General features: G+C 38.7%; 1 protein-coding gene across 3 annotated transcripts in view; it reads left to right on the top strand.

Moving 5' to 3' along the window:
- Positions 1–22,185, top strand: part of LOC150108334 (uncharacterized) — a 166,025-nt gene that overhangs the window by 39,242 nt on the left and 104,598 nt on the right. For all 3 annotated transcript variants that reach the window (XM_090415743.1, XM_090415740.1, XM_090415741.1), the window contains exon 3: positions 5,249–5,407. In XM_090415743.1, the coding sequence (XP_090271869.1) occupies positions 5,249–5,407 (159 nt within the window). The remainder of the gene's footprint in view (positions 1–5,248; positions 5,408–22,185) is intronic.

Raw genomic sequence — 22,185 nt, 5'->3', positions numbered from 1 at the left:
AGTTCTCATTTACATCCTACATAATTTGAAAATGCTTTCTGTTTGAACTATTTCTCTTGTCCTTTATCTAAAAAGAACCAGCTACTTGTTTAAGTTGAAAGCCCAAACTCTTTTTAATTTCTTTCAACCTTCAACTCTGTGTAATAAAATATCATGTCTCTTTGTTATTTAAAATGAGTGATTGGTAATTAGTTTACGGAATTAACAACGCAAATAAAGTAATTAATTAAAGGTAACTTTAATGAATCACTTCTATATTTCGGCAACGTCACATTGCCATCTTCAGGAACATAAAGATATGGTATGTGCACGCAGGCACTAACACAAAGCAAATGAGGAAGAAAGCAAGAAACTAATATTGTTCCTAAAGTCCTAATGGTGCCCTGCATGCACATACCATAACATAAAGATATGGTATGTGCACGCAGGCACTAACACAAAGCAAATGAGGAAGAAAGCAAGAAACTAATATTGTTCCTAAAGTCCTAATGGTGCCCTGCATGCACATACCATAACATAAAGATATGGTATGTGCACGCAGGCACTAACACAACGCAAATGAGGAAGAAAGCAAGAAACTAATATTGTTCTTAAAGTCCTAATGGTGCCCTCTTGCAGGCTAATTTGGTAGTCTTGGCTGTTGGGCTGAAGTTCTCATAATGTAAGTTTCCCAAATTTGGGGTAGTTTCATGCACCCAAATTTGTTGAGGTTAGGAACGTTTTTTAGAGCTGCTGAAGATTCTTTGAATAATCTTTCGTATTTAAACTTGCTGCGATGAATTATTTTTGTTTTCTTCCAACGAATTTTATGGTGGGTATCTAAGGCATGGTAGGGAAAGTGGTGAACCCATGGCTGTGTGTTCACCACTTTCCCCACCCTTGGCCAATTTCTGTATGGAGACATTTGAAGAGAAAGCCTTAAACTCCGCCCCACAAAAACCCACTATTCGTTATGTGGATGATGTGTTTGCTATTTGGCCACATGGCTCAGACACACTCCACTCCTTCCTAACACACTTAAACAACCAACACCCCAGAGTCCAGTTCATTTTAGAAAAAGAGGAAAACAACACCCTCCCCTTCCTAGACACTTTAATCACCCACCAGCTTGATGGATCGTTGGTTTTCTCTGTTTACAGAAAACCCACCCATACTGGCCGATACATTCACCAGCAATTCCCCCCCCCCCACAACAATATGGGGTTATAAAAACACTATATAACAGGGCAAAATTGATCTGCTCAGATGACAAGGCCCTGACTACTGAACTAAACCACATCCTCAACACTTTCTTAGCCAATGGCTATAACCCCAAAAAAATCCAAAAAATACTAAAACCAGTAAACCACAACCCCCCCCCCCTCCACAATAAAGATTACACCAAGTCTATCACCATCCCCTTCATCCAGGGCACCTCTGAGAAAATAACCAATATCCTCAAAAAATATGACCTTACTTCCTGTTACAGACCATATAAAAAGTTGGCATCCCTTATCCGCTCTACCAAAGACCAACCACTTCCCTCAGACCTACCTGGCGTATACCAGGTCCCTTGCAGCTGCAAATTATCCTACTTTGGCCAAACAGGCAGAACAACTAATATCAGGATTTCAGAACACAAAGACTACATCCGGTTTCACCAGTACAGCTGCTCTGGGCTGGCAGACCATGCCTTAGATACCCACCATAAAATTCTTTGGAAGAAAACAAAAATAATTCATCGCAGCAAGTTTAAATACGAAAGATTATTCAAGGAATCTTCAGCAGCTCTAAAAAACGTTCCTAACCTCAACAAATTTGGGTGCATGAAACTACCCCAAATTTGGGAAACTTACATTATGAGAACTTCAGCCCAACAGCCAAGACTACCAAATTAGCCCACAAGAGGGCACCATTAGGACTTTAGGAACAATATTAGTTTCTTGCCTTCTTCCTCATTTGCTTTGTGTTAGTGCCTGCGTGCACATACCATATCTTTATGTTATGGTAAGTGCACGCAGGGCACCAATAAGACTTTAGGAACAATATTAGTTTCTTGCTTTCTTCCTCATTTGCTTTGTGTTAGTGCCTGCGTGCACATACCATATCTTTATGTTCCTGAAGATGGCAATGTGACGTTGCCGAAATATAGAAGTGATTCATTAAAGTTACCTTTAATTAATTACTTTATTTGCATTGTTAATTCCGTAAACTAATTAAAAGCTATGTCTAACCAACGTATATGCCTTGCTACTAGAAAAATGAGTGATTGTCATCCTCTTATATTTTTGTGGCAATAAATACTTTATTGCCATGAAAACGTGAAGGGGAGTTTCATGCTTACATATGTAAAATCATCCACCGATTGGTGAGAGTGACCATGAGGTGATTACCTGGGTGGTTGCCAGCAGTGTGAAGACCTCTGTGAGAAAAGGGTATATGTGGAACTACAACGGGGATGATTATGAAGAGCTCAGGAGACAGCTTGCAGGTATAGCATGGAATGAGGAGTTAGCTGGAAAAGAGATCAATGCAGCTTGGCGGATTTTCAAAAACTACCTAGTAGATGCAATGTCTAAGTGTATTCCAAGGGTGAGAAGGTTAAATAAGGTAGGTGTGAGATGGATGAATAACGAGATTAAGCATGTGATAGAGAGAAAGAGGGCATTGTGGAGGCAGCATAAGAGAAGTGGAAATAACCAATTCCATGAGGTCTACAAAGACCAGGCAAGGAAGCTAACTTGGTTGTTGAGGGTAACTAAAGAGAGGTATGAACAGCAGTTAGCTAATGAAGCCAAAAAGAATCCTGAGGAGTTCTTTCGATATGTAGCCAGCAAAAGAAAGAATGATTATGGAAGGAAGACATTGATAGGAGAAAATGGTATAAAGACAGCTGTTGCAGAATGTGTGGTGGAGATACTTAATGAGTAATTCATAAAGGTCTTTCAATCTTGTGAATGTGACTTCATGGAGAGATTGAGAACAGTAGATGATGGGGAGGAGAGACTGACTGTAAGTGAGCAAGAGGTGTATGGGGAGTTTAGTAAACTAGATGTTAATAAGGCTGTGGGACTTGATAATATATCACCACATATTCTGAAGAAATGTGCCAGGGAGTTGACACCTGTCTTGATATATTTTTTAATACGAGTCTTGCACTCGGTCAAGTCCCTAAGGAGTGGAAGGAGGGCAAGATTATGCCACTTCATGAAGGAGGTGATCGAACTAAGCATCAAACTATAGGCCTATCTGTGTGTCAGGTGTTGTGGTTAAGTTGTTGGAAAGCTTGTGAGAACTAGGATACAGAGTTGGGTTGACAACAATGGTATTATCTTTGATGGACAGCATGGATTTGCTAAAGGGAGGTCATTTTAGTAATCTACTTACTTATTACAATAAAGTGACTGCTTCCTTGGACAGAGGAGAAGGATACACAGTAATATACTTAGATTTTGCAAAGGCTTTTGATAGAGTACCTCATGATAAATTGATAGTCAAACTAGAGAGATTGGGGTTGGATATTAGATTAGTGCATTGGATTAGAGGCTGGCTATATAGGTATGAACAAGTTGTGCATGGGGAAGCGATATCCAGGAAAAGGAAAGTCACTAGTGGAGTGCCTCAGGGGTCTGGTTTGTCCATTACTGTTTAACTTGTATATTAACGATACAGGTGAAGATTTGGATGTAGATATTCAGTTGTTTGCAGATGATGCAAAATTTGAACGAACCATGAAGAGTAGTGAAGATGTTGTGGCCTTACAAGACGACTTGAATAAATTGAATGATTGGGCACGGAAATGGGGATGCGAGTTCAGTGTTGCAAAAATGTAAGGTTTTAAAATTTGGAAAACAAAGATGGGATGCAGAATTTATGCTTGATGAGGATATATTGTTGGAGGTGGAAGAAATAACAGATCTGGTGGTGATAGTGGATAAGGATCTTAAATTTAGAGGACACATAGCCACAATTGTGAAGACAACACAAAGGCTTTTGGGAATGATGCGGAGGACACTGACGTGTAGAAGTAGGGAGATTCTTGTTCTGTTGTATAAGGCTTTGATTAGGCCATACATGGACTATTGTGCCCAGATTTGGTCACCTGGTTTTCAGAAGGATGAAGAGATGTTGGAAAGGGTCCAAAGGCAATTGACTAAGCTAGTTTCTGACCTCTGAAATGTTGAGTATGAGGAAAGATTGAGAAGATGTAATTTGCAGAGTCTGGTGGACAGGAGGAAGAGGGAAAGATATAATAGAGACCTGTAAGTTGGTAAGGGGTTGTTATAGGATCAATGCTGGAGAAGTTCTACAGAAAATAGTGGGAGATCGGAGAAGAACCAGAGGTCATCCCTGGAAACTGTATAAAGAGGGGTGTGAGTAGGGAATGAGAGGCAGGTTTTTTTCGTGCAGAGTTGTGAATGATTGGAATGCCTTGCCTGAGAGTGCGGTGTCTGCAAGGAGTTTGAATGTGTTCAAGGTACAGTATGATGAGCTGTGTGTGTGTGTGATAAAAGGACCGCACAGATGAGTCTTTGACTCCATGAGGTCTTGGAGTCAAATAATAATAATAATGTGTGTTTCATGCTGGCTTACAAGAAGTGTTCTCAGCCAATGACAATGGTGGAAACATGTACAGAGTAATCAGTGCATGTTTCCACCTTTGGCTGAGAGATATTAGAAATGTTATTTTTATTTTTTTGATACTGGAAAATTTCTAATTATAAATAAATTAATACATATGCAAGTAATTAATTTGGTTGTTTTTACTATTGAATTTGTTCCCACCATGGCATGGTGTGATTGTCTTCAGATGGGAGATAAATTTTAACACCTGGCATAAGACAACCTGTCCCACTTATTGGAGGCCTGAAGTGACTTGAAAAGGTTCCATATTTGGGCACTTGGGCAAAATTTTTGAATTATATAAATAAATAAATAATACAAAAAAATATATAATTAATAAATACAGAAAAAAATCCTTAACCCACCATATTGTACTATAGGTTTACAACCTTTTGAAGCATTTGAACTCATGTCGTTTGAGTGTAAAGGTCACTTTTAAACAGACAGATTTAATAAATTTAATAAATATGTAATAAAATTAAGACTTCATGTTATTATAACTTATTTTTATAGATAATTTCTATATTGAAATATGAATATAGGTTTCAGTTACTTGTTTATTAATTAATTATAATCAATTTTAATTAGAGAAAAGGAATAAACTTTTGAAACAGGAATGTAGTCTTGTAGTATTTTTATTTTACAGATATCTGAGTGAACAAAATAACAGGTTTGTGAATTTTGAGCAAGCAAATTTGGATGGAAAAAGACCATTACATGAGGCAGCACAATCTGGAAAAGAAGAATGTGTGAAATATTTATTATGTCTTGGAGTTAAAGTGGATCCATTAAAGAGAGCTGATTGGTATTATAAATGGAATAAAATATATCCTATATGATTATATGCTGCATGGAAAGAAGTCAGTGAATGCCATAGTGTGAGGAACAAATGGTAATGACACCAACCTTAATAAGATGTTGGACCTCCTTTCACTATGATGACTGCATCAATCCTATGGGACATACATTCCACAAGTGTATGTTAGTGATCAATGGGAATTTTGACCATTTTCCTGTACGCATGTAATAAGGTCCTGGACTGTTGTTGGGACAGACATCCCTTGACCTCACCTAGTGCTCCAGTTCATCCTACAGATGTTCAATAAGGTTGAGATCAGGGCTCTGTGTAGGCTAGTCAAGTGTGATGGTATGGTCCTGTGTTTCCTGGTTTAGCCTAATACCTATGTTTGTGGTGCCACAAACATTAAATTCCAAGAGGTATCTGGACAATGCAGTGCTTTCAACTTTGTGGTGTTTCTACAGATGTCTCTTTCATCAAGACAATGCACTGAGTCATAAAGCTGCTAGCTGTGTGGTTTGTGGACATGAAAGTCACCACACTTGGAAAGCTGTGTTATAGAGACATTCACCAGGCATCCACCACACCCTAACCTGTTCACTGCTCAGCAGAGGTGTAGTGTGATTTGTTGCTCTATAACACAGCTTTCCAAGCTTCTATTTCCCATTATACATGCTCTTTGCATCACTGAAAATGATGCCTTGTTGATTTGGGTAATGTGGGGCTTGCATATTGCAGCCCTACCATGGAAGCCCATATTGTGAGCTTCTGAATGTTTTTGTACAGATTTGTGTTTCAGTTGATGCCTGAAACTCTGCATTCAAAATATTGGCCAATGAATGTGGTTTTTACATATTATCCATTGTAGCACCCTAAGGTCATGTTCGGTGAATGTGGTGGGTCATCTGCTGTCGGTAGCACTTGCAGTTGACTTCCTGCTCTTCCATCTGAGTATGTTATCACTGATTGTTGACCTGGGATGGCCAATATCATCAATTTGCTGAACAGACAGGCCTGCAACATACCATCATGCCACAATGCCTTTTTCTAACTCTGTGAGTCCCTTCTTGCAGCTATTTCACCTGAAAATAGTTGCATTGACTTCAGAGCATCATATTCCTCCAATTTATATCAGCTACAAACATGTGACTCGTTTACATGACACAGTGCACCTTCCCCATGTCTGTTGACTTCTTTCCAAGTAGCGTCTGTACTGTACTACACTGATATGCATATAGTTTTGTAATAAATATATTTATTCTTAAGTTCTAAAATCTTTGTTTGCAGTTTTTTTTCTGTAGGTATTATAGGGAAAGTTCACACCATTATGAATCAGTTTGATTCATTTACAATCATTTCACTTTAAAGTTTTCAGTGTTGCTGTGAAACAAAAAATACAAAAACAGGTGAGATTTGTTACAGCAACAACTACAAGATATTCATGCAATGATGATGGTCAGGGAAATGAAAGAGTTTCTATAGTATTCAACACTAAACATGAAGATAATCTTAAAAACAGGCAGTTGTCAAATAGAGTGAAATGGGCAAACATCAAAATGGGAAACTGGGAAATGAGACTTATTTGTGCATGTGGTCTTAGAAAAGGTTTCTGCTAAAAAGAAATGGAGGAATTTTTGAAGCATTAGATAAGTCAGCTAACAAAGTAAAATGTGGCTAATTAGAAGTGGGAGATGAATACCACATAGAAATTATTATTATTTATTATTTATTTATTATTATCGAATTATTATTATTAGTAGTAGTAAAAACCACATAGAAAGGTTTTGAGAAATTTTTGGAGAAGAACAAAATTGATAATAATTGTATCTGCTGGATTCAGTTGACTTCAATTCAAATGACTAGTTCAGGACATGAGCTAGTCATCATTCACCATAAAGATATGCACAAATTTACATGGAGATAAGATGTGAGAAATAAGAAAGGACTCACTGACTGTGTTATGATGATGATGAATAGCTTCATGTTATCATTGATAGTGATATCTTCTCATTTGTTTAGAACACAGGAGTATACAGGGGGGGGATTTGAAATAGGAGATGATCATCATTTAGTTTTGAGCAAGATAAAATTGAAAATCATATTGAAAAGAAGTATTGATGATAATTTTTAAAAACTGTTGTAGATATATCAGTCACACAGCTTTTAGAGATTAACTCTGGACTCAAATATGTGTATGTTATTCAAGAAAAAAATCCAAAAAACACAATCCATATTTTCTTCTGGTTTTTCTAAATGTTTCAAATGAATGAAACTGATTACTGTAGAAAACACTAACATTCAATTCCTCATTAGATTCTCTTCATTTAATATAGTGGGATTCTATTCCCTTTTTATGGGTGGAGTCTTTTCAGTTGAGGTTACAAGCCAATTTAAACAGAAAAAATAAATTTCTAAGAAATCCTTAATAGTGAGCTATCATAAAATTGAGAATTTCCTTAATTTCCCAAACATATTTATAAATAAATTTTCCAAAGATTAGTACCTCTATCCAGTTTCCTAGAAATTTCTTTTAGCATCAGATATAAATTTTGTATCCAACAGACTGTGTCACCCTTCTAGAAATATGAGCAAATCAGTCAGCTTTCCCTTCTAATGCTCTCTTCAGAATAAGCAATAATTGAACGTTGAACTACTTACCAGTACCACTCTGCAGTTTCAAAAAAAAAAAAAAAAGTGTTTTCATGATTTTCATCATTAAGTGTTGCCACTGTGATCAGATAGGCTTAATACTGAAAAAAAATTACGAATAAGTTAGAGAAATGGAAAAAAATAGAAATGCAATTTATTCTTAATTTTTTTTATTTATAACAAGATGAATTTATAAAAGATTCATCTTCCCTGCCTATCTAAAAAAATGGTGCAGCCATTTTTTTAGATAAGCAGGGAAGGAAATGGAAATTACAGCTTCTGGGAGATAATTGCCTGAGGCAGTATGCAATGGAGGGAACATGAGGTTTGATAATGCTACTTGGGGAAGATGATCATGTAGTCTTGACCTGGGAGATTGACACACACATGCAGAATTTTCTGTTAAAATGGGATATATTTGGAATTACAAAGCTGGTAATTTTGACATGCTTAGGAGTTAGCTTTCAGCAGTGCCATGGATAAAGAAATTGGAGGGGAGAGATGTTGATGGTGCATGAGAAGTGGTCAAGGAATGTTTGAAGAAAACAGTATCAGACTGCGCACTCAGAGGCAAAAGGATAAATTCGGTAGTAGTTACATGGATGAATAGTTTCATTAGCAAAAGTTGCAGACAAAGAAAAAGTAATGGATAACTGGTAATTAATTTACGGAATTGACAACGCATATAAAGTAAATTAATTAAAGATAACTTTAATGAATCACTTCTATATTTCGGCAATGTCACATTGCCATCTTCGGGAACATAAAGATATGGTATGTGCACTAAGGAACTAACAAAGCAAATGAGGAAGAAAATAAGAACTAATTTTGTTCCTAAAGTCCTAATGGTGCCCTCTTGCGGGCTAATTTGGTAGTCTTGGCAGTTGGGCTGAAGTTCTCAAAATGAAAGTCTCCCAAATTTGGGGCAGTTTCATGCACCCAAATTTGTTGAGGTTAGGAACATTTTTTAGAGCTGCTGAAGATTCTTTGAATAGTCTTTCGTATTTAAACTTGCTGCGATGGATTATTTTTGTCTTCTTCCAACGAATTTTATGGTGGGTATCTAAGGCATGGTCTGCCAGCCCAGAGCGGCTGTACTGGTGAAACCGGATGTAGTCTTGGTGTTCTGAAATCCTGATATTTGTTGTTCTGCCTGTTTGGCCAAAGTAGGACAATTTGCAGCTGCAAGGGACCTGGTATACACCAGGTAGGTCTAGGGGAAGTGGTTGGTCTTTGGTAGAGCGGATAAGGGATGCCAACTTTTTATATGGTCTGTAACAGGAAGTAAGGTCATATTTTTTGAGGATATTAGTTATTTTTTCAGAGGTGCCCTGGATGTAGGGGATAGTGATAGACTTGGTGTAGTCTTTATTGTGGAGGGGGGGAGGGGGGTTGTGGTTTACAGGTTTTAGTATTTTTTGGATTTTTTTGGGGTTGTAGCCATTGGCTAAGAAAGTGTTGAGGATGTGGTTTAGTTCCATATTCAGGGCCTTGTCCTCTGAGCAGATTAATTTTGCCCTGTTATATAGTGTTTTTATCACCCCATATTGTTGTGAGGGGGGGGATTGCTGGTGAATGTATCTGCCAGTGTGGGTGGGTTTTCTGTAAACAGAGAAAACCAAAGATCCATCAAGCTGGCGGGCGATTAAAGTGTCTAGGAAGGGGATGGTGTTGTTTTCCTCTTTTTCTAAGGTGAACTGGACTCTGGGATGTTGGTTGTTTAAGTGTGTTAGGAAGGAGTGGAGTGTATCTGAGCCATGTGGCCAAATAGCAAACACGTCATCCACATAACGAAGCCAAATAGTGGGTTTTTGTGGGGCGGAGTTTAAGGCTTTCTCTTCAAATGTCTCCATAAAGAAATTGGCCAAGGGTGGGGAAAGTGGTGAACCCATGGCTGTCCCCTCTTGTGTGGGTTCACCACTTTCCCCACCCTTGGCCAATTTCTTTATGGAGACATTTGAAGAGAAAGCCTTAAACTCCGCCCCACAAAAACCCACTATTTGGCTTATTTGGCCACATGGCTCAGATACACTCCACTCCTTCCTAACACACTTAAACAACCAACATCCCAGAGTCCAGTTCACCTTAGAAAAAGAGGAAAACAACACCCTCCCCTTCCTAGACACTTTAATCACCCGCCAGCTTGATGGATCTTTGGTTTTCTCTGTTTACAGAAAACCCACCCACACTGGCAGATACATTCACCAGCAATCCCCCCCCCCCTCACAACAATATGGGGTGATAAAAACACTATATAACAGGGCAAAATTAATCTGCTCAGAGGACAAGGCCCTGAATATGGAACTAAACCACATCCTCAACACTTTCTTAGCCAATGGCTACAACCCCAAAAAAATCCAAAAAATACTAAAACCTCTAAACCACAACCCCCCTCCCCCCCTCCACAATAAAGACTACACCAAGTCTATCACTATCCCCTACATCCAGGGTACCTCTGAAAAAATAACTAATATCCTCAAAAAATATGACCTTACTTCCTGTTACAGACCATATAAAAAGTTGGCATCCCTTATCCGCTCTACCAAAGACCAACCACTTCCCCTAGACCTACCTGGTGTATACCAGGTCCCTTGCAGCTGCAAATTGTCCTACTTTGGCCAAACAGGCAGAACAACTAATATCAGGATTTCAGAACACCAAGACTACATCCGGTTTCACCAGTACAGCCGCTCTGGGCTGGCAGACCATGCCTTAGATACCCACCATAAAATTCGTTGGAAGAAGACAAAAATAATCCATCGCAGCAAGTTTAAATACGAAAGACTATTCAAAGAATCTTCAGCAGCTCTAAAAAATGTTCCTAACCTCAACAAATTTGGGTGCATGAAACTGCCCCAAATTTGGGAGACTTTCATTTTGAGAACTTCAGCCCAACTGCCAAGACTACCAAATTAGCCCGCAAGAGGGCACCATTAGGACTTTAGGAACAAAATTAGTTCTTATTTTCTTCCTCATTTGCTTTGTTAGTTCCTTAGTGCACATACCATATCTTTATGTTCCCGAAGATGGCAATGTGACATTGCCGAAATATAGAAGTGATTCATTAAAGTTATCTTTAATTAATTTACTTTATATGCGTTGTCAATTCCGTAAATTAATTACCAGTTATGTCTAACCAACGTATAAGTCTTACTACTAAAAAGTAATGGAGGAAGTTATAAAGAAAAAGATGATCAGCATGTCTATGAGCAGTACAAGGCACAGGAAAGAAGGATGACCTGTATAGTAAGGAAGGCCAAAGTTAATTATGATATAAAGCTAGCTGATGAGGCCAAAAGAAATCCTAAAGAGTTATTTCACTATGCAGGCATGTAAGAGGACAATTATAAAAAGTGCTGATGGTAGGGAGGTAACAGAAGCAAACCAAATCATTCAATTACTCAGTGAACATCTAACTCGTGAAGTTGCAATGCGAGATGTGACATTGACTAAAGGGAGAATAGAGGTTGAAGAAATGGAGATGCTTAAAATATTGCAAAACTTTAATGCAAACACAGCCATGGTATTAGATGGCATATTGGCCCATGTATTATGAGAATGTGCAATGGAATTATTAGCTCCTTTGACCAAGCTGTTAAATTTAAACTTCACTGCTGGGAAGGTGCCAGTGGTGGGAAAAGGACAAAATAGTTCTATTGCATAAAGGAAGTTCCAAAACAGAAGTAGCAGATTATAGACCAATCAGCATCTCAGGAGTGATAGTTAAGGTATTGGAGAAATTGGTGGAAAACAGAATTTAGGACTGGATTGATAGGAGTATGATACTTTATAAGGGGCAAAATGGTTTTCTGAATGGTAGATCTTGCCTTAGAATTTGCTTACTTTTTATAATAAAATGACAATGAAGTTGGGTAAGGGAAATGGCTACTCATTGCTATTGCCAGACTTTGCAAAGGCATTTGGCAGGATTCCACATGGGCAAAATAGATCTCTATTTTGGATCTCTATTGCATCAATTGAAGTAAATGAGGATGGATTAGAGGGTGATATCAAAAAGTGGTTTTGGAAGAGTTGGATTCATGAGAATTCAGGTGAACAGTGGTGTACTACAGGGATCAGTACTAAGTACTCTGTATTTTAGTTTGTACATCAGTGATATAGGAAATGATTTATCAGGAAATATTCTTTTTTTCCCTGATGAGAGCCTTCTTAACTCAGTCAGTATAGATGAAGCCCTTTGGTCAGAAAGACCTGGGTTCGATTCCTGTCAGTGACATGAGAAATCTTTATCCGGTCTCTTTTGACTAAAGGTGAGTTAGCCGGTCTACGGAGGTAGGGTTTTTTTCATCCAGTTTGCCTGTTCTGGGGGACGAAAAACCTGAGTTTTTTCATCCCCTAGAACAGGCGAACTGGGTCCCGTGAACACATGGATTACAGTCATGAATATGTCCCAGCCACATGCCGGTCCCAAGCCCAGATGAAATGGGGGGGGGGGTGCAGAAGCAATGGGGAACTCCCCTGTAAAAATCTCACCAGGAATATTTTGTGAGCAAAGCCTACGAAGTCACCTACAGTCAGAAACAACTGAAAAGGAAAATCAGTCAGTCAGTTTGCTGATGATACTAAACCTACAAGTGCAATTGTGTATGAAGGAGATGCAGAGATCCTGCAGGAAGACTTAAACAGACTAGCAATATGAGTGAAGGTAAATGGCTGCCAATTTAATGTGGCCAGGTGTAAAATGATGCATTTTTGGGAAGAAGGGATTCACACGTTGTGTACTTACTTGTATTGATGGAATTGAATTGCAGAAGACTGATAAAGCCAGGGAATTAAAATTTAGAAGTATTGAGAAATTGAAAAATTGAGAAAGGTAGCCAAAACAGCACATGATTACCTGGTTGTTGAAGAACATACTATCAAGTGGGGATAAGAGCATTGTTGTTCTCCTGTATAAGGCTAAAATCTGATAAAATAATAGCTGAAGAGCAATGTGGATTCAGAAGTTGAAAAAGCACATCTGGGTTCATCTGGACTGCTGCTTGCTGATGTGGTTACCTGAATTCCGTGGGGATGAGGAAGTGGTGGAGAGGATGATGCAGAGGCAAGTGAGAAAGATTGTGGCAAATTTGTGGAATGCTCTCTATCAGAATAGATTCATAGTCTGTGGGATTCAAAAACTAGCTGATAGGTAAAAAAGAGGAGATGTGATAAAATATAAGTTATCAACAGGGTTTTTTCTGGTAGACTGTTTTCTGTACATGGCAGGAAAGGAGAGGACAAGATGGATATTGTGTAAAAGTGTGGTTAGCAAAAGTGTTTGGACTAAATTTTTTGCTTGAAGAATGGAATGGGTTGCCTGAGCTAGTTGTGAATTCTTCATCAGTGAATGAGTTTAAAGACAGGCGTGATATGTATGGTGTGAATAATGGATCTCCCACGATGAGTCTTCTGACTCCATGGAGATGCCTTTATAATTATAATAAAATGAAAAGTTTGAAAACAAGAACCAAACCTTGGAGACCTGTTGTGAGACTCTGAAGAAAACATTGATTGATTTAGCCATAAAGGCATGTGATGAAGTTGTCTACAAGGGTAGACATATCTGAACTCCATGGTGGACTCTAGAAGTTAGAGACAGTCATTGAAAAGAAGAAAATGTATTGAAAGTGCTTAGTAAATTATCTGCATTGCTCTGAGAATACAGAAAAATGTTGGAAAGTAAAGCACTGTGTAAAAGTAACTAAACAAAAGTCATTTGAAGAGTTGTAAGAATATTCAAGATAAATATCAGGAAGGTAATAAAATGTTTTGGTGGTTATTGAAAAAAGCTTAGAAATTGAGGAAAGAGTACTGTTAAAAAAATCAGAGATGATGACAAAAACCGAAGGTAAAGATATTATAAATGTTTGGAGTATCTTCTTTGAAAGAGACTTCTAAATGAAACAAAAAGTGGCAGAACAGTAATAGAACTAGTCTGAACCCTCTCTAAGACCTTGAAAACCAGACATTTGCACAGCAGTCCATATGCAGCCTGATCAATTCCTTATATGAGGGAATCATAACCCTTTTACAAGTCAAGGTCCTTCTCATCATTGCCATAATCTAGTGGGATGTTCTCACAATTTTAGCAGGGTGAACCCTAAACTTCAAGTTTTTGGTCCACTGCCACTTCCACATTTCTTCCTCTCTTCTCTTTCACTTCCTTCAACATTTCCCCATTAATTGTATATTCCTTATTTCATCCTTGCCTATCAAAATTAGATGTTACAAGACCTTAACTTTGTGACATTAAACTGGCAGCTTCTCTCACTTTCCCACTTAATATATTCAGATCTTCCCGTAAGGCCGAAATATGTGCTCCTCATAGTTCTTCCCAACTTTGTTTCATTTGCAAATGGTTACATATGATTCACCCATATGTATGGGTGAATGATACGCAATTCATATGGTTAAGTCCCAGTATCATTAACACACTAGTTAACCAACAGTGGTCACATAATAGACCCCTGTGGGGTCACTGCAAGTGACCTTTTTTCATTTGGGATACCGCTCTCCAATATACAACCTACTGATTCTTAGCCAACCACCTCTCCATCTCACTAATATACCATATTTACTCGAATATAACTTGCACTTTTTTCCCCAAAATGAAAGCTAAAAAATCATGGTGCTTAAAGGTCAAAGCTGTATAACTGAGAGGAGACCTCCACATAGCCTTTAAAGGAATGCAGAGAACCGACCAGGGCTTCTGACCTAATGTCCAATCCTCACCTTCTCGTGGTGCACCCTGTTGGGTATCTACTTTGATACTGAACTAACGAGGATGGGCTGGCAATTTGGGATTTTGCCGACCAAATTGTATTCTTATTGGTTAAACCAAAATATAGAATGATGGTACAACATGACAAAATTTCATGCCGGCTGGGGCGTCGCTCGGTTAAACAAGGCCCCCGTTGTTTTCACCAGGGAACCAGGGCAAACAGCGAAAAGTCAGCTACTGGAACAAATCTGAAAACAAACCTCAACTCAACATCACCAGAGTTAAAGATCGGTACTATCAACGTAAGAAGCCTGAATGGCAAAGAAATGGAGCTAGCTGAGGAATTAGATAAGTACCAGATCGACATAACAGGGTTGACTGAAACGAAAAAGACAAAAACTGGTGAGATCTTTCTGAGCAATAAATACAAAATGTTATATTCAGGGAATGACAATCAAGGAAAAGAAGGAGTAGCCATAGTATTCAACACAAAATACGAGGCTAATCTTCTTGAATGGCAGTCAGTCTCAAGTAGAGTAATGTGGGTAAATATGAAAATGGGGAACTGGACAATGAGACTTATTTGTGCCTATGGTCCCACAGAAGGTTCTACGAAGGTGGAGGAATTTTTTGACGCTTTAGAAAAAGCAACTGACACGATGAAAAAGGAAAGGTTGGTCCTTGTTGGGGATCTAAATAGCAGAGTAGGAAATGATTGTGAGACATACAAAAATATTTTGGGAAAATTTGGAGAAAAGAGCAAAGCTAATAATAATGGCAAATATCTGTTGGATTTCTGCTCAGGACATGGACTGGTTATTACTAACACCATGTTCCAACATAAAAATGTGCACAAATTCACATGGAGAGAAGAGGCTAGGAATAAGAAAAGTTTCATTGACTATGTTATTGTTGATAGTGATGTTTTCTCCCTGGTGCAGGACACCAGAGTGTACAGAGGATTTGAAATTGGAAGTGATCACTATTTAGTCTTGAGCAGGATAAAATTGAATTTCACAATGAAAAGAATAACATGTAAAAAAGTTTTAAAGCGAATAAAAGTTGAGCAGCTCTCAGATGTGAACTGTAGAGTAAAATACACAAAGATTATTGAAGAAAAAATGAAAGAGTTTGAGAAGAGGAATCAAACTTTGGAGATTCAGTGGCAAACTCTGAACAAAACATTGATTGATTCTGCCAGAGAGGCATGTGGTGTGGTTGTCTGTAAGGATAAAAAAATCAGAACTCCCTGGTGGACACAGGAAGTTAAAGAGGCAGTGAAGAAAAAGAAGAAAGCATAGCAAAAGTTCCTGTCAAATAAGTCAGCTTGTGCTCTTAGAGAATACAGAGACAAATGCAAGAATGCTAAACACTGTGTAAAACTAGCTAAACAAAAGTCATGGGAGGACTTTGGCAAGAATATAGAAAATAGATATCAAGAAGGTGGCAAAATATTCTGGAGGTTGTTGAAGAAGCTTAGGAATGGAGGAAAGAGTGCTGTAAAAGCAGTTAGAGATGATAAAGGTGACATGAAAACGGGAGAAAAAGATATCCTTGAGGTGTGGAGTAATTACTTTGAAAAACTGCTAAATGAAACAAGCAGTGATGACAGCACAGTGGTAAAAAACACTGACCAGGTATGCAGTCAGGAATACATATCCATACTTGAAGTAGAAAAAGCCATCAAATGCTTGAAATGTGGAAAGGCAGCAGGAGTAGATGATATTCGACCAGAAATGCTGAAGTATGGTGGTATAAGAGTCTTACAGTGGCTGCACTGCATAGTTCAGAAAGCCTGGACAGAGGGACGAATTCCCGAAGATTGGAGTAGAGCTCTCATAGTATCCATATATAAAAAGGGAAATAAAACTGCATGTGAGAATTACAGAGGTATTTCCTTACTGAGTGTTCCTGGCAAGATCTATGCAAGTGTACTTGAGAAACGGTTGAGAAGAATTGTGGAAGAAAAGCTGGGAGAAGAACAAGCTGGATTCAGGCCAAATAGAGGCTGTCAGGATCAGATCTTCACTTTACGACAAATAGTCGAGAAAGCATGGGAATATAACAAAGATCTGTATTTAAGTTTTGTCGATCTGGAAAAGGCATATGACAAGGTGCCAAGAGAGAAGCTATTCAATATGCTGCAGTTATATGGTGTCAATGGGTCATTATATCAAGCAATACTTAGTCTTTATTTGAGTTGTAAGTCAGCAGTTAGAATTGAAGGAAGTACAGGTAGATGGGTTAATGTTAAATCTGGTGTGAGACAAGGATGTACATTATCCCCTCTGTTATTCATTATCTATATGGATCACATTATGAAGGAAAGTGGTATTAAACATGATATCAAAATTGGAGATGTTAATGTCAGCTCTTTGCTTTATGCGAATGATGTTATACTTCTAAATAAATCTGCTACAAGTCTGCAAGATTCTCTGACTAAATTGAATAATATTTGTAATAGATATGGTATGAAGATCAGCAATAAAAAGACAAAGACAATGAAAATATGCAGAATCATTGAAAATGTCAACTGTGTTGTGAATGGAGAACCTGGGAACAAGTAAAACATTTCAGCTATTTAGGCCCAATTTTTACTGAAGATGGTAAATTAAATATAGAAATAGACAACAGAATCAGCAATGCTGGTATGGTGGGAAGTCAGTTGAATAAATTCATATGGAATAAGAGAGAAATTAGTCAGAACACTAAATTAGTTGTATACCAGACAGTGTTCAAACCAGTTTTAACTTAGGGATCTGAGAGCTGGGTCAGAAGTAAAACACTTGACCAAAGACTAGAGACTGCAGATATGAAAGTCCTGAGAAAGATTAGAGGCGTGAACAGATGGCATCAACGGCAATATCATATTAAAATTGAGGATATTAGGAAAGAACTTGACATTGTCAGCACCCAGGAATGCGTTAGCAGAGCTAATCTCAGGTGGTATGGTCACTTAAATAGAATGGGAGAGGAAAGATTAGCAAAGCAAGTGTTCTCTGCCAGGTTGGCAGGAAAACGACCCAGAGGAAGACCAAGATATAGGTGGATTGATATGGTACAAAGTGCCTTAGATGATAGAAATATAAGATCTGATAATGTTGGGGTCTTAACAAGTAACAGACTGATTTGGAGGAAAATTGTAGATAGGAAGTTAGTAATGATGTAATTTTTTCATGTAGTACTGTCATATCCTGTACACCCCTTGAGGGTACATGGCAGGAATTTGATGATGAGTTTTCAGGAAAAAAACTGAAAATGGGTATGACTTACCAAGAATCTGCTATTTGCTATTGCTACTTCTGGCCTCAAGAGTGGTTTCTTTGTGTGCACCATCAATGTCATCTATCCAAATAGCATCATCTTCTTTCCCATTATTTCAAGAAAATTACCAGTAATTTACAAGACTTGAGATACGTGATGAACAATCCTTGAGAAATGACTAATGAGAAGGGGAAAGCAGAGCACGAAACAGAGAGCAATGATAGGCCAGTCGAGATAAAGCAGCTATGAAGACGTGCATATGATTGGTGTGGTATTAATAAAAGATTGCACAACCCAACGACAAAGGCAAGCCGACAATTTTTGAGTTGAAATGCTAATTCTCTTCAACCAAATTCCATATTATCTGAAATGGCTATAACAACATTCACTGTATATTTCTTAGTTTTAACACATTCATGATGGGATGGTGTTTTGTCCATTTATTGTTCCAATGAAACTTCTAATTACCATTTGTGTTCCACTTTTGCATTGCGTGAGTGGGCTAACTCACACAAAGTTTCAGTTTCAACCATTTGGTTGAATTTTATTGCTGCTTCTCATAGACAGGCTTATACGTTGGTTATGCATTTCTAAATCACTTAGGGAATTGAAACAACGTGGATCCGAATATAAATTAAATTATACTTTAATAAATATTTCCGATATTTTGGCAATGTCACATTGCCATTTTCAAAAGGAACTTACAAAAAGGCAGTTGCACACAGGCACTAACAATACAGTAACTGAGAATGAAGATATGAAGCTATCGTTCTCCTAGAAGTCCTGCTGGTGCCCTCTGGCGGGCTAAGTAGGCGTTCTTGGCCATTGGGCTGAAGGTCTGCTGATGTATGCCTCCCAAGTTTGGGGCAGTCGCATACAACCAAATTTGTTGAGGTTTGGAGAGTTTCTTAGGGCAGAGGCTGATTCCATAAATAATCTTTCGAATTTATATTTGCTCCGGTGTATCACTGTAGCTTTTTTCCACTGTATTCTGTGGCGAGTATCCAGAGCATGGTCTGCAAGACCAGAATGGCTATACTTGTAAAACCGGATGTAGTCCTTGTGTTCAGAAATTCTGATATTCGCTGTCCTGCCTGTTTGGCCAAAGTATGACAGTTTACAACTGCAAGGGACCTGGTATACACCAGGTAGGTCTAGGGGAAGTGGTTGTTCTTTGGTAGAGCGGATAAGGGATGCCAATTTTCTGTAAGGCCTGTAACAGGAGTTGAGGTCTTGTTTTTTTAGAATTTTGGTAATTTTTTCTGAGGTGCCTCGGATGTAGGGAATGGTGATGGATTTAGAGTAATCTTTTTTGTGGAGGGGGGAGGATGGGGGCTGTGGTTTGTAGGTTTTAATATTTTTTGGATTTTTTTTTGGGGGGGGGGGGGCAGCCATTGGCTGAGAAAGTGTTGAGGATGTGATTTAGTTAAGTGTTAAGGGCTATGTCGTTAGAACAGATTAGTTTAGCCCTGTTGTATAGTGTTTTTGCCACTCCATATTGTTGTGAGGGGGGGGGGAATTGTTGGTGGATGTATCTGCCTGTATGGGTGGGTTTTCTGTAAACTGAGAAAACCAAAGTTCCATCATGGTGGCGGGTGACTAGTGTGTCTAGGAAAGGAAGGCAGTTGTTTTCCTCTTTATCCAGGGTGAACTTGATTCTGGCGTGTTGGTTGTTTAAGTGTGTAAGGAAGGAGAGGAGTGTTTCAGAGCCATGTGGCCAAATAGCGAACACATCATCAACGTAGCGAAGCCATATGGTTGGTTTTTGTGGGGCAGAGGCTAAGGCTTTTTCCTCAGAGGTCTCCATAAAGAAATTGGCCAAGGGTAGGGAGAGTGGTGAGCCCATGGCTGTCCCCTCTATTTGTTTGTAGAATTTTCCCTGCCAAACACAGGAATTGAGAAATAATAAAGAATTAGTTATCACCAAAGCGGATAAGGGAAATACAACTGTAGTACTTAACCAAAAGGACTACAAAGGTAAGCTGAATGCTCTTCTATTAGATCGGGCTACTTACCTCCCTATCAATTACAACCCCACTAACTCACAAATTAGAAAACTTCACAGGCTCCTTAAGAAAGTCACTTCTTGGCCTGTAGAAGTTACCAACAGAATAAAACCATTTAACTCTATACCCCCCCCCCCCTGTATTTACGGACTCCCAAAAATACATAAAGAAAATGTGCCATTACGTCCCATAGTGGATGGCATTGATTCCCCCACATACAAATTAGCTAAACATTTGGCCAAAGAGCTCACACACTATACTGGCAACACACCATCAAACATAAAAAACTCAGCCCACTTCAAAGCCAGCATAGAAAACCTTACACTCCAACATACTGACATAATGGTCAGCTTTGATGTCTCCTCTTTATTTACAAATGTCCCACTCAAGGAAACTTTAGAGCTAATCCAAGCTAAATTTTCTCCCGATATCTCAGCCCTATTTCAGTTCACAATGAACTCAGGCTATTTCGTTTGGCAGGGAAAATTCTACTAACAAATAGAGGGGACAGCCATAGGCTCACCACTCTCCCCACCCTTGGCCAGTTTCTTTATGGAGACCTCTGAGGAAAAAGCCTTAACCTCTGCCCCACAAAAACCAACCATATGGCTTCGCTACGTTGATGATGTGTTCGCTATTTGGCCACATGGCTCTGAAACACTCCTCTCCTTCCTTGCACACTTAAACAACCAACATGCCAGAATCAAGTTCACCCTGGAAAAAGAGGAAAACAACTGCCTTCCTTTCCTAGACACACTAGTCACCTGCCACCATGATGGAACTTTGGTTTTCTCGGTTTACAGAAAACCCACCCATACAGGCAGATACATCCACCAACAATCCTCCCCCCCCCTCAAAACAATATGGAGTGGTAAAAACACTATACAACAGGGCTAAACTAATCTGTTCTAACGACATAGCCCTTAACACTGAACTAAATCACATCCTCAACACTTTCTCAGCCAATGGCTACCCCCCCAAAAAAATCCAAAAAGTATTAAAACCTACAAACCACAGCCCCCATCCTCCCCCCCCTTCCACAAAAAAAGATTACTCTAAATCCATCACCATTCCCTACATCCGAGGCACCTCAGAAAAAATTACCAAAATTCTAAAAAAACATGACCTCACCTCCTGTTACAGATCCCTTATCCGCTCTACCAAAGACCAACCACTTCCCCTAGACCTACCTGGTGTATACTAGGTCCTTTGCAGTTGTAAACTGTTGTACTTTGGCCAAACAGGCAGGACAGCGAATATCAGAATTTCTGAACACAAGGACTACATCCGGTTTTACAAGTATAGCCATTCTGGTCTTGCAGACCATGCTCTGGATACTCGCCACAGAATACAGTGGAAAAAAGCTACAGTGATACACCGGAGCAAATATAAATTCGAAAGATTATTTATGGAATCAGCCTCTGCCCTAAGAAACTCTCCAAACCTCAACAAATTTGGTTGTATGCGACTGCCCCAAATTTGGGAGGCATACATCAGCAGACCTTCAGCCCAATGGCCAAGAACGCCTACTTAGCCCGCCAGAGGGCACCATCAGGACTTCTAGGAGAACGATAGCTTCATATCTTCATTCTCAGTTACTATATTGTTAGTGCCTGTGTGCAACTGCCTTTTTGTAAGTTCCTTTTGAAAATGGCAATGTGACATTGCCGAAATATCGGAAATATTTATTAAAGTATAATTTAATTTATATTCGGATCTACGTTGTTTCAATTCCCTAAGTGATTTATTGCTGCTTGTTTGCATGCTGCTTCCATGTTCAGCTGGCAGGCAGACTTGCACACACTCTATTTGGCATGTTTGCAGTAGAATTTTATTTGAAGTTAGCCTTTGTGATCTGTCTTGATGATAGATCACAAAGGCTGACATCGAAAATTTCAAATGCAATCAATCAAATACTTATTTCATGTAATTGAAAAATTGGACAATAGTTTTTTTTTTTTAGTTAGATTCTGTGTTTGCTGGTGCAACATATGGTTTTGCTTGAGTCTATACAGCATAGTTTCTGTGGAGGGGGGACATGTTATTAATTAGTTAGTGCTGTTTTTATCCCAGTCGTCTCTGATTGCAGTATTTGTTTTTTCTTATTTTTAGGAAAAAAGGAATTATTTTTAATAATAAAA

This window comes from Typopeltis vanoorti, chromosome 3, assembly GCF_054136105.1.
Source record: "Typopeltis vanoorti isolate ZY-2024b chromosome 3, IOZ_Tvanoo_1.0, whole genome shotgun sequence".
Taxonomy (NCBI): Eukaryota; Metazoa; Arthropoda; class Arachnida; order Uropygi; family Thelyphonidae; genus Typopeltis; species Typopeltis vanoorti.
This window is presented reverse-complemented; position numbering and strand designations above follow the sequence as displayed.